This window comes from Microcaecilia unicolor, chromosome 5 (assembly GCF_901765095.1).
Source record: "Microcaecilia unicolor chromosome 5, aMicUni1.1, whole genome shotgun sequence".
NCBI lineage: Eukaryota > Metazoa > Chordata > Amphibia > Gymnophiona > Siphonopidae > Microcaecilia > Microcaecilia unicolor.
In genome coordinates, this window is record NC_044035.1 from 253,295,222 (window position 1) to 253,315,085 (window position 19,864).

At 44.2% G+C, this 19,864-nt stretch overlaps 1 protein-coding gene across 1 annotated transcript in view; it reads left to right on the plus strand.

Annotated features, from left to right (window-relative positions):
• The window catches only part of GSK3B (glycogen synthase kinase 3 beta), a 362,942-nt gene that overhangs the window by 255,113 nt on the left and 87,965 nt on the right, over nucleotides 1-19,864 (plus strand). Inside the window, 1 exon segment of the mRNA XM_030203995.1 lies at nucleotides 9,970-10,100. Coding sequence (XP_030059855.1) covers nucleotides 9,970-10,100 — 131 coding nt within the window.

Here is a 19,864-nt window from a genome sequence, read left to right on the forward strand (position 1 = left end):
GATGGGTGTTGTTCTGCTGTCACTGTAAGTCAGATACCTTCAACTCTTCTGTTTGCTCAATCTGCCGGGTACTTTTGTATTTTACTGCTCCTGTTTGTCTTTCTGCTCGTTTCTCTTGCTCCCCATCATTTTCCAGCGGGCTTGGTTGTCTGTGCCCACTGTTGCTGCAATGCAGAGGGCGTCTTCGGGTTTCTCAGCAGCCCTGTTGGCGGTGGTTTGTTTTGGCAGGCTCTGCGTCTATCGCACTCTATCCACCATTTTATTTAGCTCTGTCCGCATGGCAGCTGGGCTGTCCCAGGGGGGCTAATTTTGAGTTTCCTCTCCCCTTGTGGTCTGGGACAGTTTTGTCTGGCTCCAGATTCCACGCTTTCTTCCACTATTTGCAGCTTCCTTCTTTCCAGCGATGGCTTTTTCTCCTTTCTCGGGTCTCAGGTTGGGCTGGATTCTCTTTGGGCCTGGAGGGAAGTTCCTTCTTTCTTCTGCCTCTATGTCGGGAGTTTAACTCCAGTGTTATTCATCGGGACTGGTTTGCTGTTAAGGTCTCACCCTACTTGGGGACTGCTTGGTTACATTCCACTCGTCTCTGAATTGATCTGTGGGACACAATGGAAGGTAAAATTAGTTCTTACCTGATAATTTTCTTTCCATTAGTCCAAACAGATCATTCCAGAGGCCCGCCCTTTGTTGAGTTTGGAGTTTATAGGTCCTTGGAAAAGAATGGCAAGTATCAGATGGCAGTTACTGCTTCAGGTAGTTCCCTCCCGCAGGAGCAGTGGAGGAAGAGCCTATGCGGGCTTTCTGGAGGCAAGAGTGAATTTTCATGTTGGATTTACTTGTATTCTTCATTTGCTTTGGTATTGACAGTACTGAGGTTAAGATGGATGCACAGGTCCACTTATAGCAAACCTCTGAGGTTCTCTCTATCTCCACCTGCTGGTAGAGGGACATAACCCACTCGTCTCTGGATTGATCTGTTGGGACTAATGGAAAGAAAATTATCAGGTAAGAACTAATTTTACCTTTCTCTTGGTTTAGTTGATATTTAAAAATAATAATAGTTGTGTTTTATTCTTCTTATTTTGTGCATGCATCTTATTCTGTGCATGCATCTGATGTCTTTTCCTGGTTGTGGAGGCTGAGGCCCGTGGGGGGTCGCTTTCAGCCTCGGTGGTGTCATAATCGAGTTGCCAGATCTCCCCCCCCCCCCCCCCCTTTAGTATCGGTGAGTTGCGCTGGTTATTCTTTTAATTATAATTGCCTCAGTCTCTTTGGGGAAAGAGCTGTTCATGGAAAGGAGAGGCAGCCACATTTAAAAAAAAAAAAAAAAAAAAAAAAAAGCAAAAACAAAACTCGAACAGCTGTTTGTGAGGTGCAATAAAACAAGGCAGATCCCTTTCCTCTCTGTGTGGCGGCTAGCCTCGGTTATTTACTTTGACAGCTTCGGCGTCGCAGGAGTTCCCATTTTTAAAGAAACATAACTAACTTAAAAGAGGTCGAGCCTGTGTCTTTTAGCGTCATGTTGGAAAAACTTTACTGCTGCGGAGTGTCTCAGTAGTGAGGTCTAGGAGCAAGCAGTTGCTGTAAATATTGCACCGCTTCAGAAGTTTTACCGGAGGCAGGTCCCACTCCGTCTGTCTTGTCGGGGGGGGGGGGAGGATTCGGCCGATTGTAAAGGTAAGCTGGCAGCTCCAGTTTGGGCAGGAAACGCCATCATTTTGTCTTCTCTGTTGAGGTTAGTAGAGAGGTCTGCTTCTCTGCCAGTTCTTTCGCCACAGCAGCCTGCAGGGAAGTCTCCCTGTTCTACCAGCAGGATCAGAAGGGGGTTTCCCTCCTGAATTTGTCCTGCAAATATACAAGGCTTTTCTTCTCCAAAAACAGACCCTCCTTCAGCTTTTTTAAGACGGTCTATGCCCCAGGATATCAGAGATTCAGGTGCAGTGGAATGTTGCCAGATTCCTCTTTTAGAACCACAAGTCTATGAATTGTGTCTATCTGGTGCCAGATTCGGACAAATCCCTTCTGAATCCTCCGGTTGTGGGTGCAGTAGACACAGCGGTGATTAAAAGGAATACTACTGTTCTCGTGGATGGCGGCACGGCACTTAAGGATGTTCAGGATCAATGTATCGAGTCTTTGTTAGAGTAGTTCTGATGTCTCTGCTTTATTTATTTATTTATTTATTATTACATTTGTATCCTGCGCTTTCTCACTCAAAGCAGGTTCAATGCGGCTTACATAGTAACGGGATACAGAGTATTGATAAAGAAGAAAATATAGTCTAAGTATAGCAGAATAATAAAGGAGATCAGTATGTAGAGATGGGTAAAGGTGGAGGGAGTAGAAGAGTTATAAGTAAAGGGTAGGTGAGCACGGAAGGAGGGGTAGTGGAGGGGGGAGGGAGGACATTGGATAATTATAGGGAATTTTGTAGGGAGATGTAGTTTGGATCAATGTCGTCTCATGGATATATATAGGATAGATGGGTTCATAAGATTAATTTGGGTCATTTGGGTAGGCTTGCTTGAACAGATGGGTTTTCAGTGATTTCCGAAAGGGTAGTCACTGATTTATCTGATAGGTCTGGGAAGGGCATTCCAGAGTTGGCTGCCCAAGGAGAAGTTGGATCCAAAATAGGTTTTGTACTTGAGTCCTTTGCAATTGGGGTAATGTAGGTTGATGTAAGTTCGCGAAGTTTTAGACATGTTTCTGTCTAAAAGGTCAACCAGATTGAGCATATAGCCCGGAGATTCACCGTGGATAATCTTGGCACTACAGGCAGCTATTTGCGGGTCCTTGGTAGCTAGAGCTCGCTTTCACTGGTCTGAAAAGGTCCTGTACAGATCTTTGGATGATCTGACTGTGATTGACGCTGAAGTGGCTAAGATTGAGATGGGTTCGGCCTGTAGCCAAGCGATTGAGAGAAAGGCAGGCTTTCTTTTATTTTCCGTGGATGATTACTGGTGAAATGTAATAACGTTTTTCTATCTGTAGGTTTGACGTGTACTGTAGTAGTTAATTTTTGTTGTTATTGTTTTATTGAAATATCTAAGAAATTGCTTAGGTACAGAAGGATCTGTAATGACACCACGACTTTCAAAAAACAAGCAAAAGGATTGATGGATAAGTTCAAAGCAAGAGGCTATCCCGAGAACGTGATGAAGCCAGCATATACATGAGCTAAATACAACCATCATGATCAGTTATTAGCAAAGAAAAGGGATATCACTACCGATGATACAATACAGACTTGTGTGATGAGGTATATGCAAGATAGTGGACAAGTAATAAAAATTATAAAAAAGCACTGGAAAATAATGCAAGTACACCCAGCATTTCAAAATCACCAGCTAAGGATTGTGTATACAAGAAATCAAAATTTAAGAGAACTGCTACAAGAAAGAATGCCAATGCAACAGGGAAATCAGGCACCCGGTCTTAAGGAGTGTGGTAAATGCAAATATTGCACGATGATGTTAAAGGGAGACCAGTTTGTCAACCCGCTAGATGGCAAGAATTATCAGTTACGTTTTGCTACAGACTGTGAGACGACACGTGGTTTACATCTTGATCTGGTCCTGTCCAAAAATATATGTTGGAAAAACTAAAAGATCTTTGAAATTAAGAATGAGTGATCACAAACATAACAAAATATAAGCAAGTAGAGGCTCCGATAGTAAACCACAGCATAGATAAAGGACATGATTTCAGCAATTATAAATGTGTGGTAATAGATCATATACCGTGATCGATACGAGGAGGTGATAGGGACAGAAAATTAATACAAAAAGAACAGAGATGGATATATAGACTAGTATCGTTAACACCAGGTGGGTTAAACAGCCAAGTAGAATGGTAGGCTTTCCTATAAATGTCAAAGTGATATGGAATATACGGTAATCAAGAAGACGGGAGGGGGTTCCTTTAACTCCTTACGAACAGATGATTGGTTAGTAGTGTAGGCGTCTTACGTGTTAAAATCAGCTGATAGGCGCCATTTTTTAAAACCACCAAAGAAAAAAACGAGTGGAAACCGCGAGAGGTATGGCTGAAACTATAAGGACGCAGTGAGTACAATAGAGAAACACACACAGTGTGAAATATATTTCTTTCTGGTTCTAGGGTAAGAAAAATAGAGGTTCGGCTCCTTACGAAGCGAAGGCAAAACAGGAGCTTGCTGTAGAGCGAACCCATCTGAACATGCCCAGTAAACAAGATAAGTGTGATGAAAAGCATAAAAGTATAACTGAATGCGAGTCGGCAAATAGAGGATTTTTTTGACTGATTCCCGCCTGTAACCGCACTGGAATGTTAATGAACCAGCGGCAGAGCGGAGCGGTGCTGCTAAATATTGATTAAAGTAGCACCGGGGATCTGAAGTCATTTTACCTCTTTATAAGAGACTGTGAGATAGTACTATTTGCGATAGAGATATTGGATGTTTGAATTCATAAAGGGCATTGCAAATAGGGTTAAATTGGCAGCGCTGCTCCAGAAGTTCAGGAGAGTAATCTTTAAATAATAAAACCTGTTCCCCATCATAGAGCAGCAGGTCCTTGTGTTTCTATGCCAGAAGCAGCTCAGCCTTGTGAGCATAATTCAAGATCAATGCCACTGTGGCATTTGAGCAAATCATGTTTGCGGCCAGTCAGGTGGACCCTTTCCAGCCAAAGTTGCCCTTTACCATCTGATAACAGAAACCATTCCTCAAACCACTTTGTCAGAATATTGGGAAACTGATGATCAGGTATAGACTCGGGCAGGCCAAGCAGCTGGATGTTGTTTTCCCACGACCTGTTCTCCAACATCCAGCTTAAGGATTTTGCTCCTTGAGTTGTTCTTGGAGCCGCTGGAGCTGTGTTCATGTGGTGGTATTAACATTCTCTAGCCCATATACTCGCTGCTCAAGTTCACCCACTCGATGAGAAAATTCCACCAAAAGCCTTTCAAAATGCTGCCATCTTTCCAGAGAGCTTGACCAGCTGTGGTTCCATTCCCTTTGCCACCTCTGCCATCAACTGTGGAAGCTGATCCTCCGAGAAATGTGACTCCACAGGCCCTGCAGGCTCTGCCATTTTGTCTTTGCCACTGTAGGATTTGTTCTTATGGATTTGTTCTTATCTTTCATATTCTGCTTTGACATCCTGGAGTGTGTGACCGCCAGGTACTTGTACATACAGATAAGCTCTGTCCAGTAGGTGAGTAAGCTCTGCTTCCACGGTCCAAATAATGCCAATAAAGACACTAAAGGCAAGAGGCCATCAGAGCAGAGCAGTGTCTACTTCGTTCAAGAAATCAAGTTGTCTCCTGTAACTATATTTTAAACACAATACATTCATATGAAACCTCTGTACACAATTTAGAATTTACCCCCTCCCTGATCCTATTCCCCCCCCCCCCCCCCCACACCATATCATTCCACACTCCATCTTCAGGTAGATGGTTTGTAACGTCTTTCACCCTCTACTTCTGCCTCTGCATCTTATTAGTGGGTTCGTGGTGTATCAAGAAGAGCACTACAGAGCTGTGCTGTCAGTGTTCAGAGAAAAGGCTCCCATATTATAAACTTTTAAAACATTATCTCCCAATGCTATCATCCATTCTATATATGTGTGCATCTGATTTCTCTAATATAACTATAGGAGCTTCCAACTGTAGCCATTGTAATGTATACATTTGTTAGTTATCAAACAAACTTTTCTAACAAATATAATTTGTTCCATTGAGTTCACCTCTAGCTCATCTTCTGTGTCCAACAGGCATAGTTCTTGTGTTCAAGGAGTTGGCTGTCCCATCATTGCTGTTAGATGTACATAAGCCAGTTCAGTATTTACTAATTTCAAGGCATTCCCACAGACAGTGAATATATGTCCCCCTCTTTATTCTTACTACTACTACTATTTAACATTTCTAGAGCGCTACAAAGTGTACGCAGCGCTGTACAAACACAGAAGAAAGACAGTCCCTGCTCAAAGAGCTTACAATCTAATAGACAAAAAGTAAAGCATTTAAATTTAAAATATTTAAGCAGTCAAGCACAAGAGAACAGTCACAGAAGGACAGAAGATGTTGAAGGGTGGTCAGTGTGATTAGGTGTAACTCTGGTTGGAGTAGTGGGAGAAGGTGATAGGAGATATACTATAGGATGTCATTCTGAGGCCAGGCTAAGTCTAAAGCAGGAGAAGGTATTCTCTGCAGCCTATCTGTGAGATGGAAAATGCTCTCTGAAGCTGCTGCTATAAGTTGTTAGTTTTCTCTCCCTGAAAGAGATCCAAGCCACACCCACGAAGTTCAAACTGTCAGTGGGGAGGGTGAGGGGAGGAAATGGCAGTGCTTGATGAAAAAGAGAGCTCAGTTTGATAGGAGATATACTATAGGATGTCATTCTGAGGCCAGGCTAAGTCTAAAGCAGGAGAAGGTATTCTCTGCAGCCTATCTGTGAGATGGAAAATGCTCTCTTACAATTAGTACACACTCCTGAGATGCCCTTCCATATTTTACTCACCCATGTGGGATTCATATATAATTTGTGCAGTATTTTATACTATATCTCTGTAAGTTGGGCATTCTTGACTACTGATTTTTTTCCTAGCAGTCCCTCTAATAAATTCTCCTTTGTATATTCCTGTTGTAAGTCCTGAGCCCATTTTTCTACCTTTTTTTTTTCTGGAATGAAGTAGGCAAGATTTTCATGTATTCCTTACAGTAAGTACCTATAGCCCCTTATCCACTACTTCCTGGCACCATATCCTGTCAAACCTAGACCCTTTCATGGCCTCAGCATTGGTTTTTAGCTTATCTACACAAAATTATTTATTTCTGCATAGTGAAGTCCATCCTGTTCAGTCAGGCAATAGCAGCCCTAGAATACCTCAGAGGGATTTATCCTGTTTGGGTCTGGTTCTATCAAGTATTTAAGCCATTTAATTCCCTTGGCGTGCCATTTTGCCCTACACCACCTTTCTTTAATGGTTGCTATATACAGTGAGACCTAGTGACTGAACAGCTGGCATGGTTAAAAAGTGAGGTGAAAAAAAGCTATTAGAGCTAAAAGCAAATCTTTCAGAATAAGTAAGAAGGATCTGACTGAAAATAATAGGAAATGGCATAAGGAATGGCAAGTCAAATGCAAAGCGCTGATAACGAAGTCTAAGAGAGGCTTTGAAAAGAAGATTGCATTGGAAGCAAAAACACATAGTAAAAATTTTTTTTTAGATATATTAAAAAGCAAGAGGCCGCCAAAAGAATCAGTTGCAACACTAGATGACAGATGGGTAAAAGGGGCACTCAGGGAAGACGAGCAAAGCTGAGAGATTAAATGAATTCTTTGCTTCGGTCATCATCGAGGAAGACGTGGGAGAGTTACCGGTGCCAGAAATGGTATTCAATGCTAATGAGTCAGAGAAACTGAATCAAATCGCTGTAAACCTGGAAGATATAATGGGACATTTTGACAAATTGGAGAGCAAATTGCCTGTACCAGGATGGTATACATTCTAGAGTATTGATAGAATTGAAAAATGAAGTTGCAAAACTAATGTTAGTAATACATAATTTATCTTTAAAATCAAGCATGGTACTGGAAGATTGGAGGGTAATGCTGAATTTTATAAAGGGTTCCAGAAGTTTTCTGGAAAATTACAGACCAGTGAGCCTGACGTCAGTGCTGTGCAAAATGGTGCAGATTATTATAAAGAACAAAATTACAGAGCATATACATAAGCATAGATTAATGAGACACAGCCAACATGAATTTAGTGAAGGGAAATCTTGCCTCGCCAATCTACTACATTTCTTCGAAGGGGTGAACAAATATGTGGATAAAGGTGAGCCAGTCAATATTGAGTATCTGGATTTTCAAAAGAGATTTGACAAAGTACCTCATGAAAGACTCCATAGGAAATTGGAAAATCATGGGATAGGAGGTGTTCTATTGTGGATTAAAAACTGGTTAAAATATATAGAAAACAGAGAATAAGATTATATGGTCAGTATTCTCAATGGAGAAGGGTTGATAGTGGGGTTCCGCAGGGGTCTGTGCTAGGACCGCTGCTTTTTAACATATTTATAAATGACCTAGAGATGGGAATAACTAGTGAGGTAATTCAATTTGCTGATGATACAAAGTTATTCAAAGTTGTTAAATCACAACAGGATTGTGAAAAATTGGAAGAGGACTTTAAGAGACTGGGAGACTGGGCATCCAAATGGCAGATGACGTTTAATGTGAGCAAGTGCAAAGTGATGCATGTGGGAAAGAGGAACCCAAACTATAGCTGTGTGATGCAAGGTTCCACATTAGGTGTCACTGACCAGGAAAAGGATCTAGGTGTTGTCATTGTTGAAACCCTCTGCTCAGTGTGCAGTGGCGGCAAAGAAAGCAAATAGAATATTAATTAATATTAGGAAAAGAATGGAAAACAAAAATGAGGATGTTGAATACTGTGTGCAATTCTGATCACCGTATCTCAAGAAAGATATAATGGAATTGGAAACGGTACAGAGAAGGGTGACAAAAATGATAAAGGGGATGAGACGATTTCCCTATGAGAAAAGGGTGAAGCAGCTAGGGCTCTTCAGCTTGGAGAAAAGACAGCTGAGGGGAGGTATCATAGAGGTCTATAAAATGAGTGGAATGGACCGGTTAGACTTGAATTGCTTGTTTACTCTTTCCAAAATTCCTAGGACTAGGGAGCACACAATGAAGCTAGAAAGTAGTAACTTTTAAACAATCAGAGAAAGTATTTCTTCACTCAATGTGTAGTTAAACTCTGGAATTCGTTGCCAGAGAATGTGGTAAAAGCAGTTATTAGGGGGGTTTAAAAAAAGTTAGGATAACTTCCTAAAAGAAAAGTCTATAAGCCATTAATAAGATGGACTTGGGAAAATTCATTGCTTATTTCTAGGATAAGCAGCATAAAATGTATTGTACTGTTTTGAGACCGTGCCAGGTACTTGTGACCTGGATTAGCCACTGTTGGAAACAGGATACTGGGCTTGATGGACCTTCGGTATGTCGCTTAAGTTCTTATGTTCTACTGATTTCTGTATGCTGCCACCTGGTAGAGTAGAAACATGTCAATGCCTATTGTTCAGTACTTTGACATCGTGTGTTTTTTAAATGTATAGTGCTTTTTTTGGAATCTGTTGACTGTGGCATTTAGAGGATAATTTTATAACTGGGTACCTAGTGTAAAGTGACAAAGGCACCCACTTTTCTTTATAAAATGCTACTGTTACGTGCCTACAGTGCACATAAATTTAAAATATTCTATAATCTATGTGCTTACGTGTTCTGCCCAAATTCCATCCATTTGTATGCCCACAGTGAAAATATGTACTTATACAATGAACGAGCATATTTTTTATGGTGGTCAGTATTTTATAAGAGGTCATTTATGCACTTTGCCATTTTTATGTGTAAATGACTAAAATACTGACATTTATGCGTGGTATTAGTGCTTAAAACTAGGCACTGCCTTATAAAATTACTCCCTTAACGGTTAGATATATTATCACAATTGGTTTTCCTTTTATTAATCTTTCCAAGCTAATTGAATATTTGGGAAGAACATTAAAACTATCCTTTCTCACTCCCCTCCAGTCAGGGAGACACAAGAACTGTGCTCTGTAGGCTTTCCCCACTTTTTTTTAATTGTTAATTGTTTCGTTTAATTACATTGTGATGTAATGAGAGGCACACATTTTTACAGGAAGGATCACATTAAATTCAGTTTATTTGTATTTTTGTTTAGCCCTATTCAGCTGGGCTATGTAATTTCTTTTTTCTCCTTCATTGGGAAGCTGTGTAGCCATTGTTTTAATGTATCTGACAAAGTGGACTCTTTGCCTTGAAAGCTGATGCCTCAATAATTTAGTTAATAAGGCACCATTAGCCTCTGTCATTTTTAGTGCTCCAGACTAACACATCTACTGTTTTGAAGTTTTCATCGTTGTTTTTGTTTGTTTCAGTTGTACATGTATCAGCTGTTTCGAAGTTTAGCCTACATCCATTCCTTTGGAATCTGCCATCGAGATATTAAACCACAGAACCTCTTACTGGACCCCGATACTGCTGTCCTTAAACTTTGTGATTTTGGAAGGTAAAGTGTTTTGCTTTATTTAAAAAAAAAAAAAAATTTTCACCTTGTTTGGTAGCACCATAAAGGTGGTGTAGTCCAGGTTATACCTCTTATTAGCAGGTGATATTGTCCTGTGAAGCAGAATAGACATATTCCCACTGATATCTAGTTGTCTCTGTTTACTCAGCTGTTTTACCATTTAGCTTCTTTAATAACTAGCAGTAATAGATAATACCATTGTCCAGAATCTTGTACTGCCTTGGAAATAGTACCTTTACCCACAAAACTTTGATATCAGTTTGCCAGTTGATACCAGCCATTGAAGTAACAGTCCTTAGGTGACACAGTTACAGCTCTGTCCAGTTCTGAGCTAACGTGATCCTTAGTCTGTCTTCCAGATGGCAGTTTTGAGCAATGAATGTGGCTTCCTTCTATATAGTAACTATGAATGTTGCCACTGCAACATCCTTGGGCTGAGGAGCAGAAGGTTGGCTTAGAAATTGAGCTCAATTGTTCTGCATGGCAATCCTCAATAGTCCCGCTGGTCTGGCCACCTACATAAATTGTAGAACTGCTTGAAGTCTCATTTCACCTTAGTAAAAGTTTGTTTGTTTGTTTTTTGCTTCATTCATGCTTCATACCTAGAAACAATTTAGACAAGAATATAAGAACCTATATGACAACTTTTGCTGAGTCAGGTGAATGTGACCAGTTTGAGTCCCAAGTATCTGGCAGATCTCAAAAAGTAGATCTATTTCTTATAGTCATTTACAGGGATAAGCAATGACTTTGCAAAGTCCACTTGACTAGTAATTTTTCTATGGGCTTTTCCTTCAGGATCCTCTTTTGAATTCTGCAGTGTTAGTTTGCCATGACTATATCCTCTGTGATTTGTGGTGCATATTTTTGTGGAGTGTCCTCTGGACTATCCTTTGAGATAGGTGACCAGAACTGCAAAAAAAAAAAAAAAAATTTTGAACTGTCATGAAAATGTTTTATTTGTCTTTAGATCATTTTTGGATTTCTTTGTCTAAATTTTGGACATTCTTTTTTGTTTTTCCAGAAATTAATGCATTTAAAATTTGCTTAATTCATTAATTCACAGGTTTTATGCACAAAATTGATTTTGTGTACATTTTCTACATACATAGTTTTCTGAACTGAAACCGAACAAACATACCTAACTCCTGAGAGATCCTAAGACCCTGAAAGACTAGATGTATGAACAAGAAAACTTCCGTGCCCACAAGGTCATCTATAAGAATCAGTGTATGCCTAGACTGTACATTCCTCGATCTAAAAGACTGTAGATTTATAGGTATCTATTTCATTATACCTATAAATCTTCCATCATAGGCCTTCAGGTTTTCCTAATGGCATCATCAGATCCTAATGCACAAAAGATGCTGAAATATGAAAGAAAACTTCCAGCATACAGTTCCATCATTAAGCTTTCGACAAGCATTCCGACGAGTAGAAGGAGAGGTTGAAAATTCATCGGTACTAAAAGGGAAGGAAGCAACAGAATTTACAAAGGAAGAGAAAAAACTCTTCAAGGAATTTGATTATCAGGGGAGAAACAACAAATGGCAAATATACAAGTACAGCAGGAAATGCACAATGTTGCTCCAGGTACTATTCGTGAATCAACATCGGACACGTGAATGGTTAAGGAGAGATGAATTTAAACCTAAGAATGAGCAATTGATAGTTGCAGCAGATTACTTACAAGATGGTTTAGATTTTGTAAGAAAGGTAGAAGCAGTTACTCGTCTCATGGCTGGCTATTGAAGGGCTGATGGCATAAAATTTTTGTATAGACATGCACAACAAGTTGGCACGTCTCATTCATTGGAAACTTTGTAAGCATTACAGTATCAGTGTACCGGAAAAGAGAATTGTGGAAAACGAAGAAGTTGTGATCACCTGGGATATCCCCATCCTGACTGATAAAAAGCTGGATGCCAGAAAACCAGATATAGTGGTGAAAGAGAAAAACACCAGAACAGCATTGATTTATAGATGTGTTGGTCCCAAGCGATTACTACGTGAATCACATGGAGAGAGGGAAGATCCTTAAGTATCAAGAAATGTAGTCTGAGACTAAATAAAATGTGGCAGAAAGATACAGAAATGTTTCATCATTTTGGATTCTACAGGCTTGATCAAAAAGAACTTCCAAGCGCACCTGGATAAGTTGCCTATACATGTTACATCTTATGAGCTCCAGAAAGAAGCTCTCTTTGGCACAATGCAAGTACTGCAACAATTGTTAGTAGTGAATTCTGGAGTGAGATCATACTCCACATACCCTGACTTAGGTTCATGCCCGTCATGGAATGAGCAAAATTAACCCATTTGGAGAAATTGACCCTAAGCTGACTTCTTCCAGCTGCCAAATCTTGCAGCTTACCTCTCTCCCCCCCCCCCCCCCCCCCCCCCCCCCCCAATATGCACATGCTCCTTACTTTTGCCTCTCCCAGTTCTTTGCCCCACCTATATCCGGTGGTCTTCCAGACATTTCCCTTCCCACAAATGTCCCCTCACTCTCAGTTGTCCCCAGCTCAACCCTCCCATACACACACATTCCTTACCCTCTATCTTCAGCTAGTTTCCTCTCCTATATAAGTTCCCTTGCCCCCTTGTGTCCCCACCCCAAACACATCCATTACTGTCTCCTCAATCTCATATCCCCCACATCCCTTTATCCACAAGTTCGTTCCCCCTACATTCCCATAACCTATTTTCTTCTCAATAAAGACTCTTTCCTTTTCATCCAGACCAGTTCAGAACAAATGGGTTATGTCCATCCATCGGCAGAAGGAGAAGGAGAGAGTCAAGTAAGTCGCCCCTTAAGGGCATCATGCAGCATAGAATGCTCAATATTTTCTCTGTCTCCTAGTGGGTGGTGGACAGATTGCACAGCTCCTGTTGGTGCTTGTTAACTCCTGTACCGGTTTGTCCAGGTACCAGTTGAACAAGGGGTTTCCACTGGTCGACTTGTGCTTAATCTCTGGATACCTGAGCCAGGATGATACCCAGTGCTGCCATGTCTCTCTCCCCTTCCCCACCTCCCAGTGCTACTTCAGTCTTGTGCTGCAGCTATAGCGATACAGCAAGGTTGTGCTTTATGGTCTAATTCAATAATCTGTGTGACTTCATACTGGCACATATATCTGTCTTTATTCCATGTTGAGGTAAGTGGTATTTTTTATTTTTTTACTCATTTCAGAAGTACAAAGACTACTTTAAAATACTTTTAAAACAAATGAGAGGAAATATTTTTTCACTCAACAAATAGTTAAGCTCTGGAACTCTTTGCCAGATGATGTGGTAACAGCGGTTAGTGTATCTGGGTTTAAAAAAGGTCTGGACAAATTCCTGGAGGAAAAGTCCATAGTCTGCTATTGAGACAGACAAGGGAAGTAACTGCTTGCCCTGGGATTTCTAGTATAGAGTGTTGCCATGATTTGGATTTCTGTCAGGTACTTGTGACCTGGCTTGGCCACTGTTTGGAAAACAGGATACTGGTGTAGATGCACCATTGGTCTGACCCACTGTGGCTGTACTTATGTCTTTAACCATCACTGGACAGCAGAAAACTTTTCTTTGAACCCTCAAGTTCTGGTGCGTTTGTTTTTGTTTATATTCACTTTGTCAGCTTACATTTCGCTCATTTTGGTGCGTGTTGTTTTTTGCTGGGACTGTTTGTTCCTTCCCACCTGACAACATTTTTCTTCTCCATTCTGTTCTCTTTAGAGAGAGCCAGGAGGTATTTTGGGAGTCTCCTAAATTTCCTTTCACAGCTCACCTACTTAGAATGCTGCCTTCAGGCTTCTATGTTAAAAAAAAATGTATTGCTTCTGGCTTGTACTGATTTAGCTGACCTAGTAAGCGCCTGAGTGACTTACTTCATTTGGATATTTCCATTACAGCCCTTTGCTTGCATTAGTCTGTATGGTTTTCGTCTTTGTTATTAGAGGATATTCTAGGTGACTGAATTGGAGTCCACTGCAGCCTTATGGGTTAGCTTTTCAGCTGTACAGTGATATCAGCCCTTCTTCCTTTGAACAATGCCACTTGATTTTATACTGATAAGAATCTCTTGTCCTATACAGAAGCAACACTTCCTTTTGTTCAGACTGCAGACTTTTTCTACTGAACCTTGTAACAGCATCTTCCTAGGTTGTGTACTGGCATATTTTAATTGAGACAAGATCCTTCTGCTCTTATAGTCACAGTGTGGGTGCCCCATCCTGTATGGTGATATATTGGCACTCTTCTAATACAGTGTGTAACAGCATCCTCCTAAGCTTGGCAGCAATCTGTTGGGCTTCATAGTGGCAGCAGCTTGCTGCATATTGGTGATGATGGTCCTCTGGCCTGCATATTATTGGTGGCAGCATTCTAGAAACAGATTCTAGGCTGTGTACTAGAACCAGCCTTTTGGTGTACGTAAGGACAGCTGCCTGGTTTCTTCGCAGTTCTGAACTGTTTCATGATATCAGCCCTTTCCTTGTCATCAAGCAGATGAATCCATTACGAGTGGGTTGTGTCCATCAACCAGCAGGGGGAGATAGAGAGCACTGAAAAACCATAGTGCCTCATGGCCAGCTAGCTCCATCTGCCTCTTCAGTATTCTCTATCTCCCCAGCAGGGTGGTTGCAGCTTGTTCAAGCTCCTTCAGAAAATCTGCCTGGGGTGGCTCCTGTGCTTTTGTCAGTTGTAGCAGGGGTGTTGTGGCTGATGGTGCCCACTTTAAATGCAAATAGGTTAGCCCTTTCCCTGCCTTACCCGGCCCCCGATGTGGAAGTAGGCAAATAGGCAAGCCCTGTCCCTGTCTTTGCCCACGCTGTGGATGCAGGCACATAGGTTCGCCCTTTCCCTGCCTTTCCCATGCTACTGATCCTCCGGAGTTGGAAATTTGCCTCTTTCGCTGTTGCCTCAAACTTCCCTCACAGCGTTAAAAAAAAAAAAAAGTCGTGTGCGCTTTGGCGCTGCGATCCCAGAAAAGAGGTTTTCTTCTGATTGTGCAGTGTGACCGGAGCTCGGAGACTCGGTCTGGTAAGGTTAAGAGCATTTTGTAGCTCCTTCGGGGAGGGCCCGCGTTTGGGATGATTTTGGCGCGAATCCGCCATTTTGAATTTCCGCCGCTTTCAACGATGGCTGCTGAGAAAGTAAAGCGCTGTTCCATTTGTGGCAAGCACAAATCTGCAGCGGGGCTCTGTAAGGCGTGCTTTTCAGACGGTACAGCCGGCCCGAGCATGGCGAGCGATGTTCCTTCCCGCTCCGTGGAGCTGGCAGTGGGCGCCATTTTGGAACAGCATGGCATGACCCCTGCTGAGGCGGAGGGGTTTGAGCCTGGAGGGGCGCCTCGGGTAGAGGCTAATAAAAGAGCTGTTTCCCCCGGACTGGAACTGGGAGGCCAGGGTGAGCCATTTTCCCCTGAATTTGTTTTATTGCTGCATAATGCATACCTGTTAAAAAGAGCTCTTCCGCAGGGGTCCTCTGCGGCCCTGCTTTATGTACCCCCTCTAGTGGAGTCTGGCCTTGGATTACCGTCAGGCGCGTTTTCCCCTGACAGATGGCCGCAAGACAAGCGCAGAAGGGTGGATTCCCCTTCAGAGAGTGGCGCACCCCCTTTTCCCCCCCTGTGTTTTTGATGTGAGGACTCTGAGGGGTCTGGGAAGCCTTCGTGGTCTGGAGAGCCAGAAGATGGTGCAGGACACTGGATCCAGATGATCCTTCTGCGGTGAGGATTTTGCACTGCGATGAGCTGCCAGCGCTTATTACTGATGCCTTGCAGGTCCTCTCTATAGAAGACCCTGGGAGTACTGAGACCTCCTCCGGTAATCCGAGGATGGCAAGTACTAAGAAGCCTGCTTGAGCCTTTCCTTTGCATGACTCCATCCAAGAGCTTATCACGGCTCAATGGGCTGACCCCGAGGGGCCTTTGAAAGTTGCCAGGGCTATGGGGCAATTATACCCTCTAAGTGAGGAGCATTTGGCGCGCCTAGCAGTGCCTAAAGTGGATGCCCTAGTCTTGGCTGTGACAAAGAAAACTACCCTCCCAGTGCAAGGAGGAGTTGCCCTGAAGGACATGCAGGACCGTCGCCTGGAGGCAGCTATGAAACGGTCCTTTGAAATTTCAGGCCTATCCTTACGGGCGTCTGCATGCAGCTGCTACACTGCCCGAGCCTGCCTCACTTAGTTACAACAGGCAGTGGAACAGCCCGGAGATGGAGCAGAGCCCCTTTCGGAGGTGGCACCGCGGATGGAGTCGGCCTTGTCATTTTTGGCTGACGCCCTTTATGATCTGGTCAGAGCTTCGGCTAAACAGATGGCTGTAGCGGTGGCGGCTCGCCGTCTTCTGTGGCTACGGCATTGGGCTGCTGACATGGCCTCTAAGCAAAGGTTGGTGAAGTTACCCTTTCAAGACCTTCTCCTGTTCGGTGAGGAGTTGGAGAAAATTGTGAAAGGCCTGGGGGATACCAAATCCCAGCGCTTACCCGAGGATAGGCCGCGGCCTTCTTCCAAGGCTCAGGCGGTTCCCTCCTCTTACAGACCTCGCTTCCGTGAAGCTAGAAGGTACCGCCCGGGGCGTTCTGCTGGGTTCACTTCACATGCCCGTTTTCAGCAGAGAAACTCCTTTCACTCGGACAAATGTTCCGCAGCAGCAGGCTCAAGACCTGGAGTTCAAGGGCGACCCTCTCAATGATGGTGCGCCGGCCCCCTCCTCAATTCCTGTGATAGGAGGACGACTTTCCCTCTTTCTCGAGGAGTGGGCCAAGATTTCCTCAGATCAGTGGGTCTTGGACCTGATCAGAGAAGGCTACAGAATAGAATTCAATGCTCCGATAAGAGACATGTTTGTGGAGTCCCAATGTGGTTCTGCCGCCAAACGGGCGGCGGTAGAGGAGACTTTGCAAGGCTGATTCATATAGGGGCGGTTTCCTCTGTGCCACTCGCCGAATGCGGCTCTGGCTGTTACTCCGTTTACTTTGTGGTGCCGCGAAAAGGAGGGTCTTTTCGGCCTATCCTAGACTTAAAAGAAGTCAACAAGTCTCTGAACGTGCGGCATTTTCACATGGAAACCCTGCGCTCCGTAATAGCGGCGGTACAGCCAGGAGAGTTTCTCACATCTCTGGACCTGAGAGAAACTTACTTGCACATACCAATTTGGCCCCCGCACCAGAGGTGTCTGCATTCTGCGGTGATGGGAAAACATTTCCAGTTTCGGGCCTTGCCTTTTGGCCTCACCACAGCTCCCCGAACCTTTTCCAAGGTAATGGTGGTAGTAGCTGCTTTTCTCAGGCGAGAGGGTATCCGGGTTCACCCATACCTAGACGACTGGCTCATCAGAGCAGACTCTGCAGAAGAGAGTCATCAGGTTACAGCCAGAGTGGTCTCTACTGCAATCTCTGGGCTGGGTTGTCAATATAGCCGAAAGTCACCTTGACCCCCTCTCAATCTCTAGAATATTTGGGGGTCCGGTTCGACACAGCCTCGGGGATGGTCTTCCTACCTGAGCAAAGGTGGTGCAAGCTTCAGAACCAGGTCCATCTGCTCCTGAGGATGCTTCACCCGTGAGCTTGGGACATAGTCCAGCTGTTGGGGTCGATGATGACTACTTTGGAAGTGGTGCCTTGGGCGAGAGCGCACCTGAGACCTCTGCAGTGTTCCCTGCTTCAACGGTGGTCTCCAATATCTCAGGATTATCAATGCAGACTCACGTGGCTCCCTGCGGCCTGGCTCAGTATGGAGTGGTGGCTCTCAGACAGCATGCTGCAGCGAGGAATGCCGCTAGCGCTCCCCGATTGGTGCCTGGTGGTAACAGATGCCAGCCTGAAGGGCTAGGGTGCACATTGCCAGGGAAAGGCATGCCCAGGGTCTTTGGACACCCAAGGAGTTGGAGTGGTCCATCAATCGCTTGGAGTTGAAAGCGATTTTCCAGGCGCTTCTGGCCTTTCAATTGACCCTGGAAGGATTGGCTGTCAGAGTTCTGTCGGACAACACGACAGCAGTGGCCTACAGAAATGGCCAAGGAGGCACTCAGTGCATAGCACTAGCACTGCAGGCCGCACAGATTTGCCACTGGGCCGAGCTTCATCTGCAGTTTCTGTCAGCAGCTCATATTGCAGGTCAGAGCAACATGCAAGCCGATTATCTGAGCAGGAATCAGATCGACCCAGCGGAGTGGGAACTTGCAAACGAAGTATTTCAGCAGATATGTGCCAAATGGGGAAAGACAGCAACGGATCTTATGGTGTCAAGAACAAATGCCAAAGTCCCGTGCTTCTACAGCAGACGGAGAGGGTTGCTCGGCAGGGTTGGATGCCTTGGCTCAACCCTGGCCTTAGGGCCTCCTGTATGTGTTCCCTCCGTGGCCCTTGATAGGGCGAGTACTCCTGCGGATTTGGCTCCACCAAGGAGAGGTGGTTCTCATTGGCCCAGGAGGCCGTGGTATGCGGACCTCTGGCGGATGCTGGTAGAGGATCCCCTGCCGTTACCTCTGGTACCGAACCTGTTTTCACAGGGCCCGGTGACCACGGAGGATACCTGCCGCTTTGGTCTTATGGCATGGCTATTGAGAGGGCGCAATTGAGAGACAAGGGATATTCCAGTAAAGTCATTTCCACTCTTCTACAGGCCCGCAAGCGTTCCACTTCCGTGGCTTATGCCAGGATTTGGCGCCAATTTGAGGCTTGGTGTGCTTCTAAAGTGATTACACCCATGCGGGCTTCTGTCTCACCGATACTTGACATTTTGCAGGATGGTTTAGAAAAAGGCTTTGCCTATAATTCCCTGTGTGTTCAAGTGGCAGCCTTAGCATGTTTTCGAGGGAAGGTCTCTGGCCTCTCTCTGGCTGCTTGCCCGGATGTGACACGGTTTCTTAGAGGGGTGCTTCGGCTCCATCCTCCCATGCGGGTCCCTTGTCTGGCCTGGAACCTGGGGTTAGTTTTAAAGGCCCTTCAGTGTTCACCCTTCGAGCTGCTTAGGCGAGCTTCGGAGAAGGATGTGACCTTAAAGCCGGTCTTTTTGGTGGCCGTGACATCGGCGAGACGGGTATCTGAGCTCCAGGCGCTGTCCTGTCGAGACCCATTTCTGCAGAGTAATGCTACATACGGTCGGTTGACAGTGGGAATTCTCTGGAGCTAATTTTTCTCTCTGCTGCCAGTCTCTTTCCTTAGGCTGGGATGGCGGTTGTGATTCCAGGGTCGAAGTGATTCGCTTGCGACGTTATGAGTGGCACCTCCTTTTCAGGAACTCATCACTAGTCAGTCAGGTAGGCTCCTGTGTGTCTGTTCTCCTTTGTCAGAGTGGTGAGATTGGCGGTCTCAATGAGCTGTGAGTTGCCTTGTGAGACAGATTCTTCTAGGTTTTTCTTGAGGGATGATAAGGCACAGTTCCTGGATTTCCTCGTGTTTTTGGTTTGATCTCCTACGCCGTATTCAGTGGTTCTTTGTATCAAGTAGTTCTGTTACTCCACGGTTCTTTCTAGGACTGAAGACTGGGTCATGTACAGCCTTTGATGCCTTCTGCCTTGTCGCTGATGGACCCATTGTTCAGACACTTGGTATCTTCATCTGTTGGCTTAGCTCGGATGCTTGCTCTTGTCAAATCTCTACTACTTTGGCCTTTGTCTTAGTTTGGGTTCCCTCAGCTATCTCCCCTATACCCATGGACTGGTCTGCTGCCGTGCAGCAGTGCCACATATATGTGAGTATTTTGGGCTGGGGGGAATAAACGTATTTTTTCTTTTCAGTCGGGTGGTCATGCTGGCT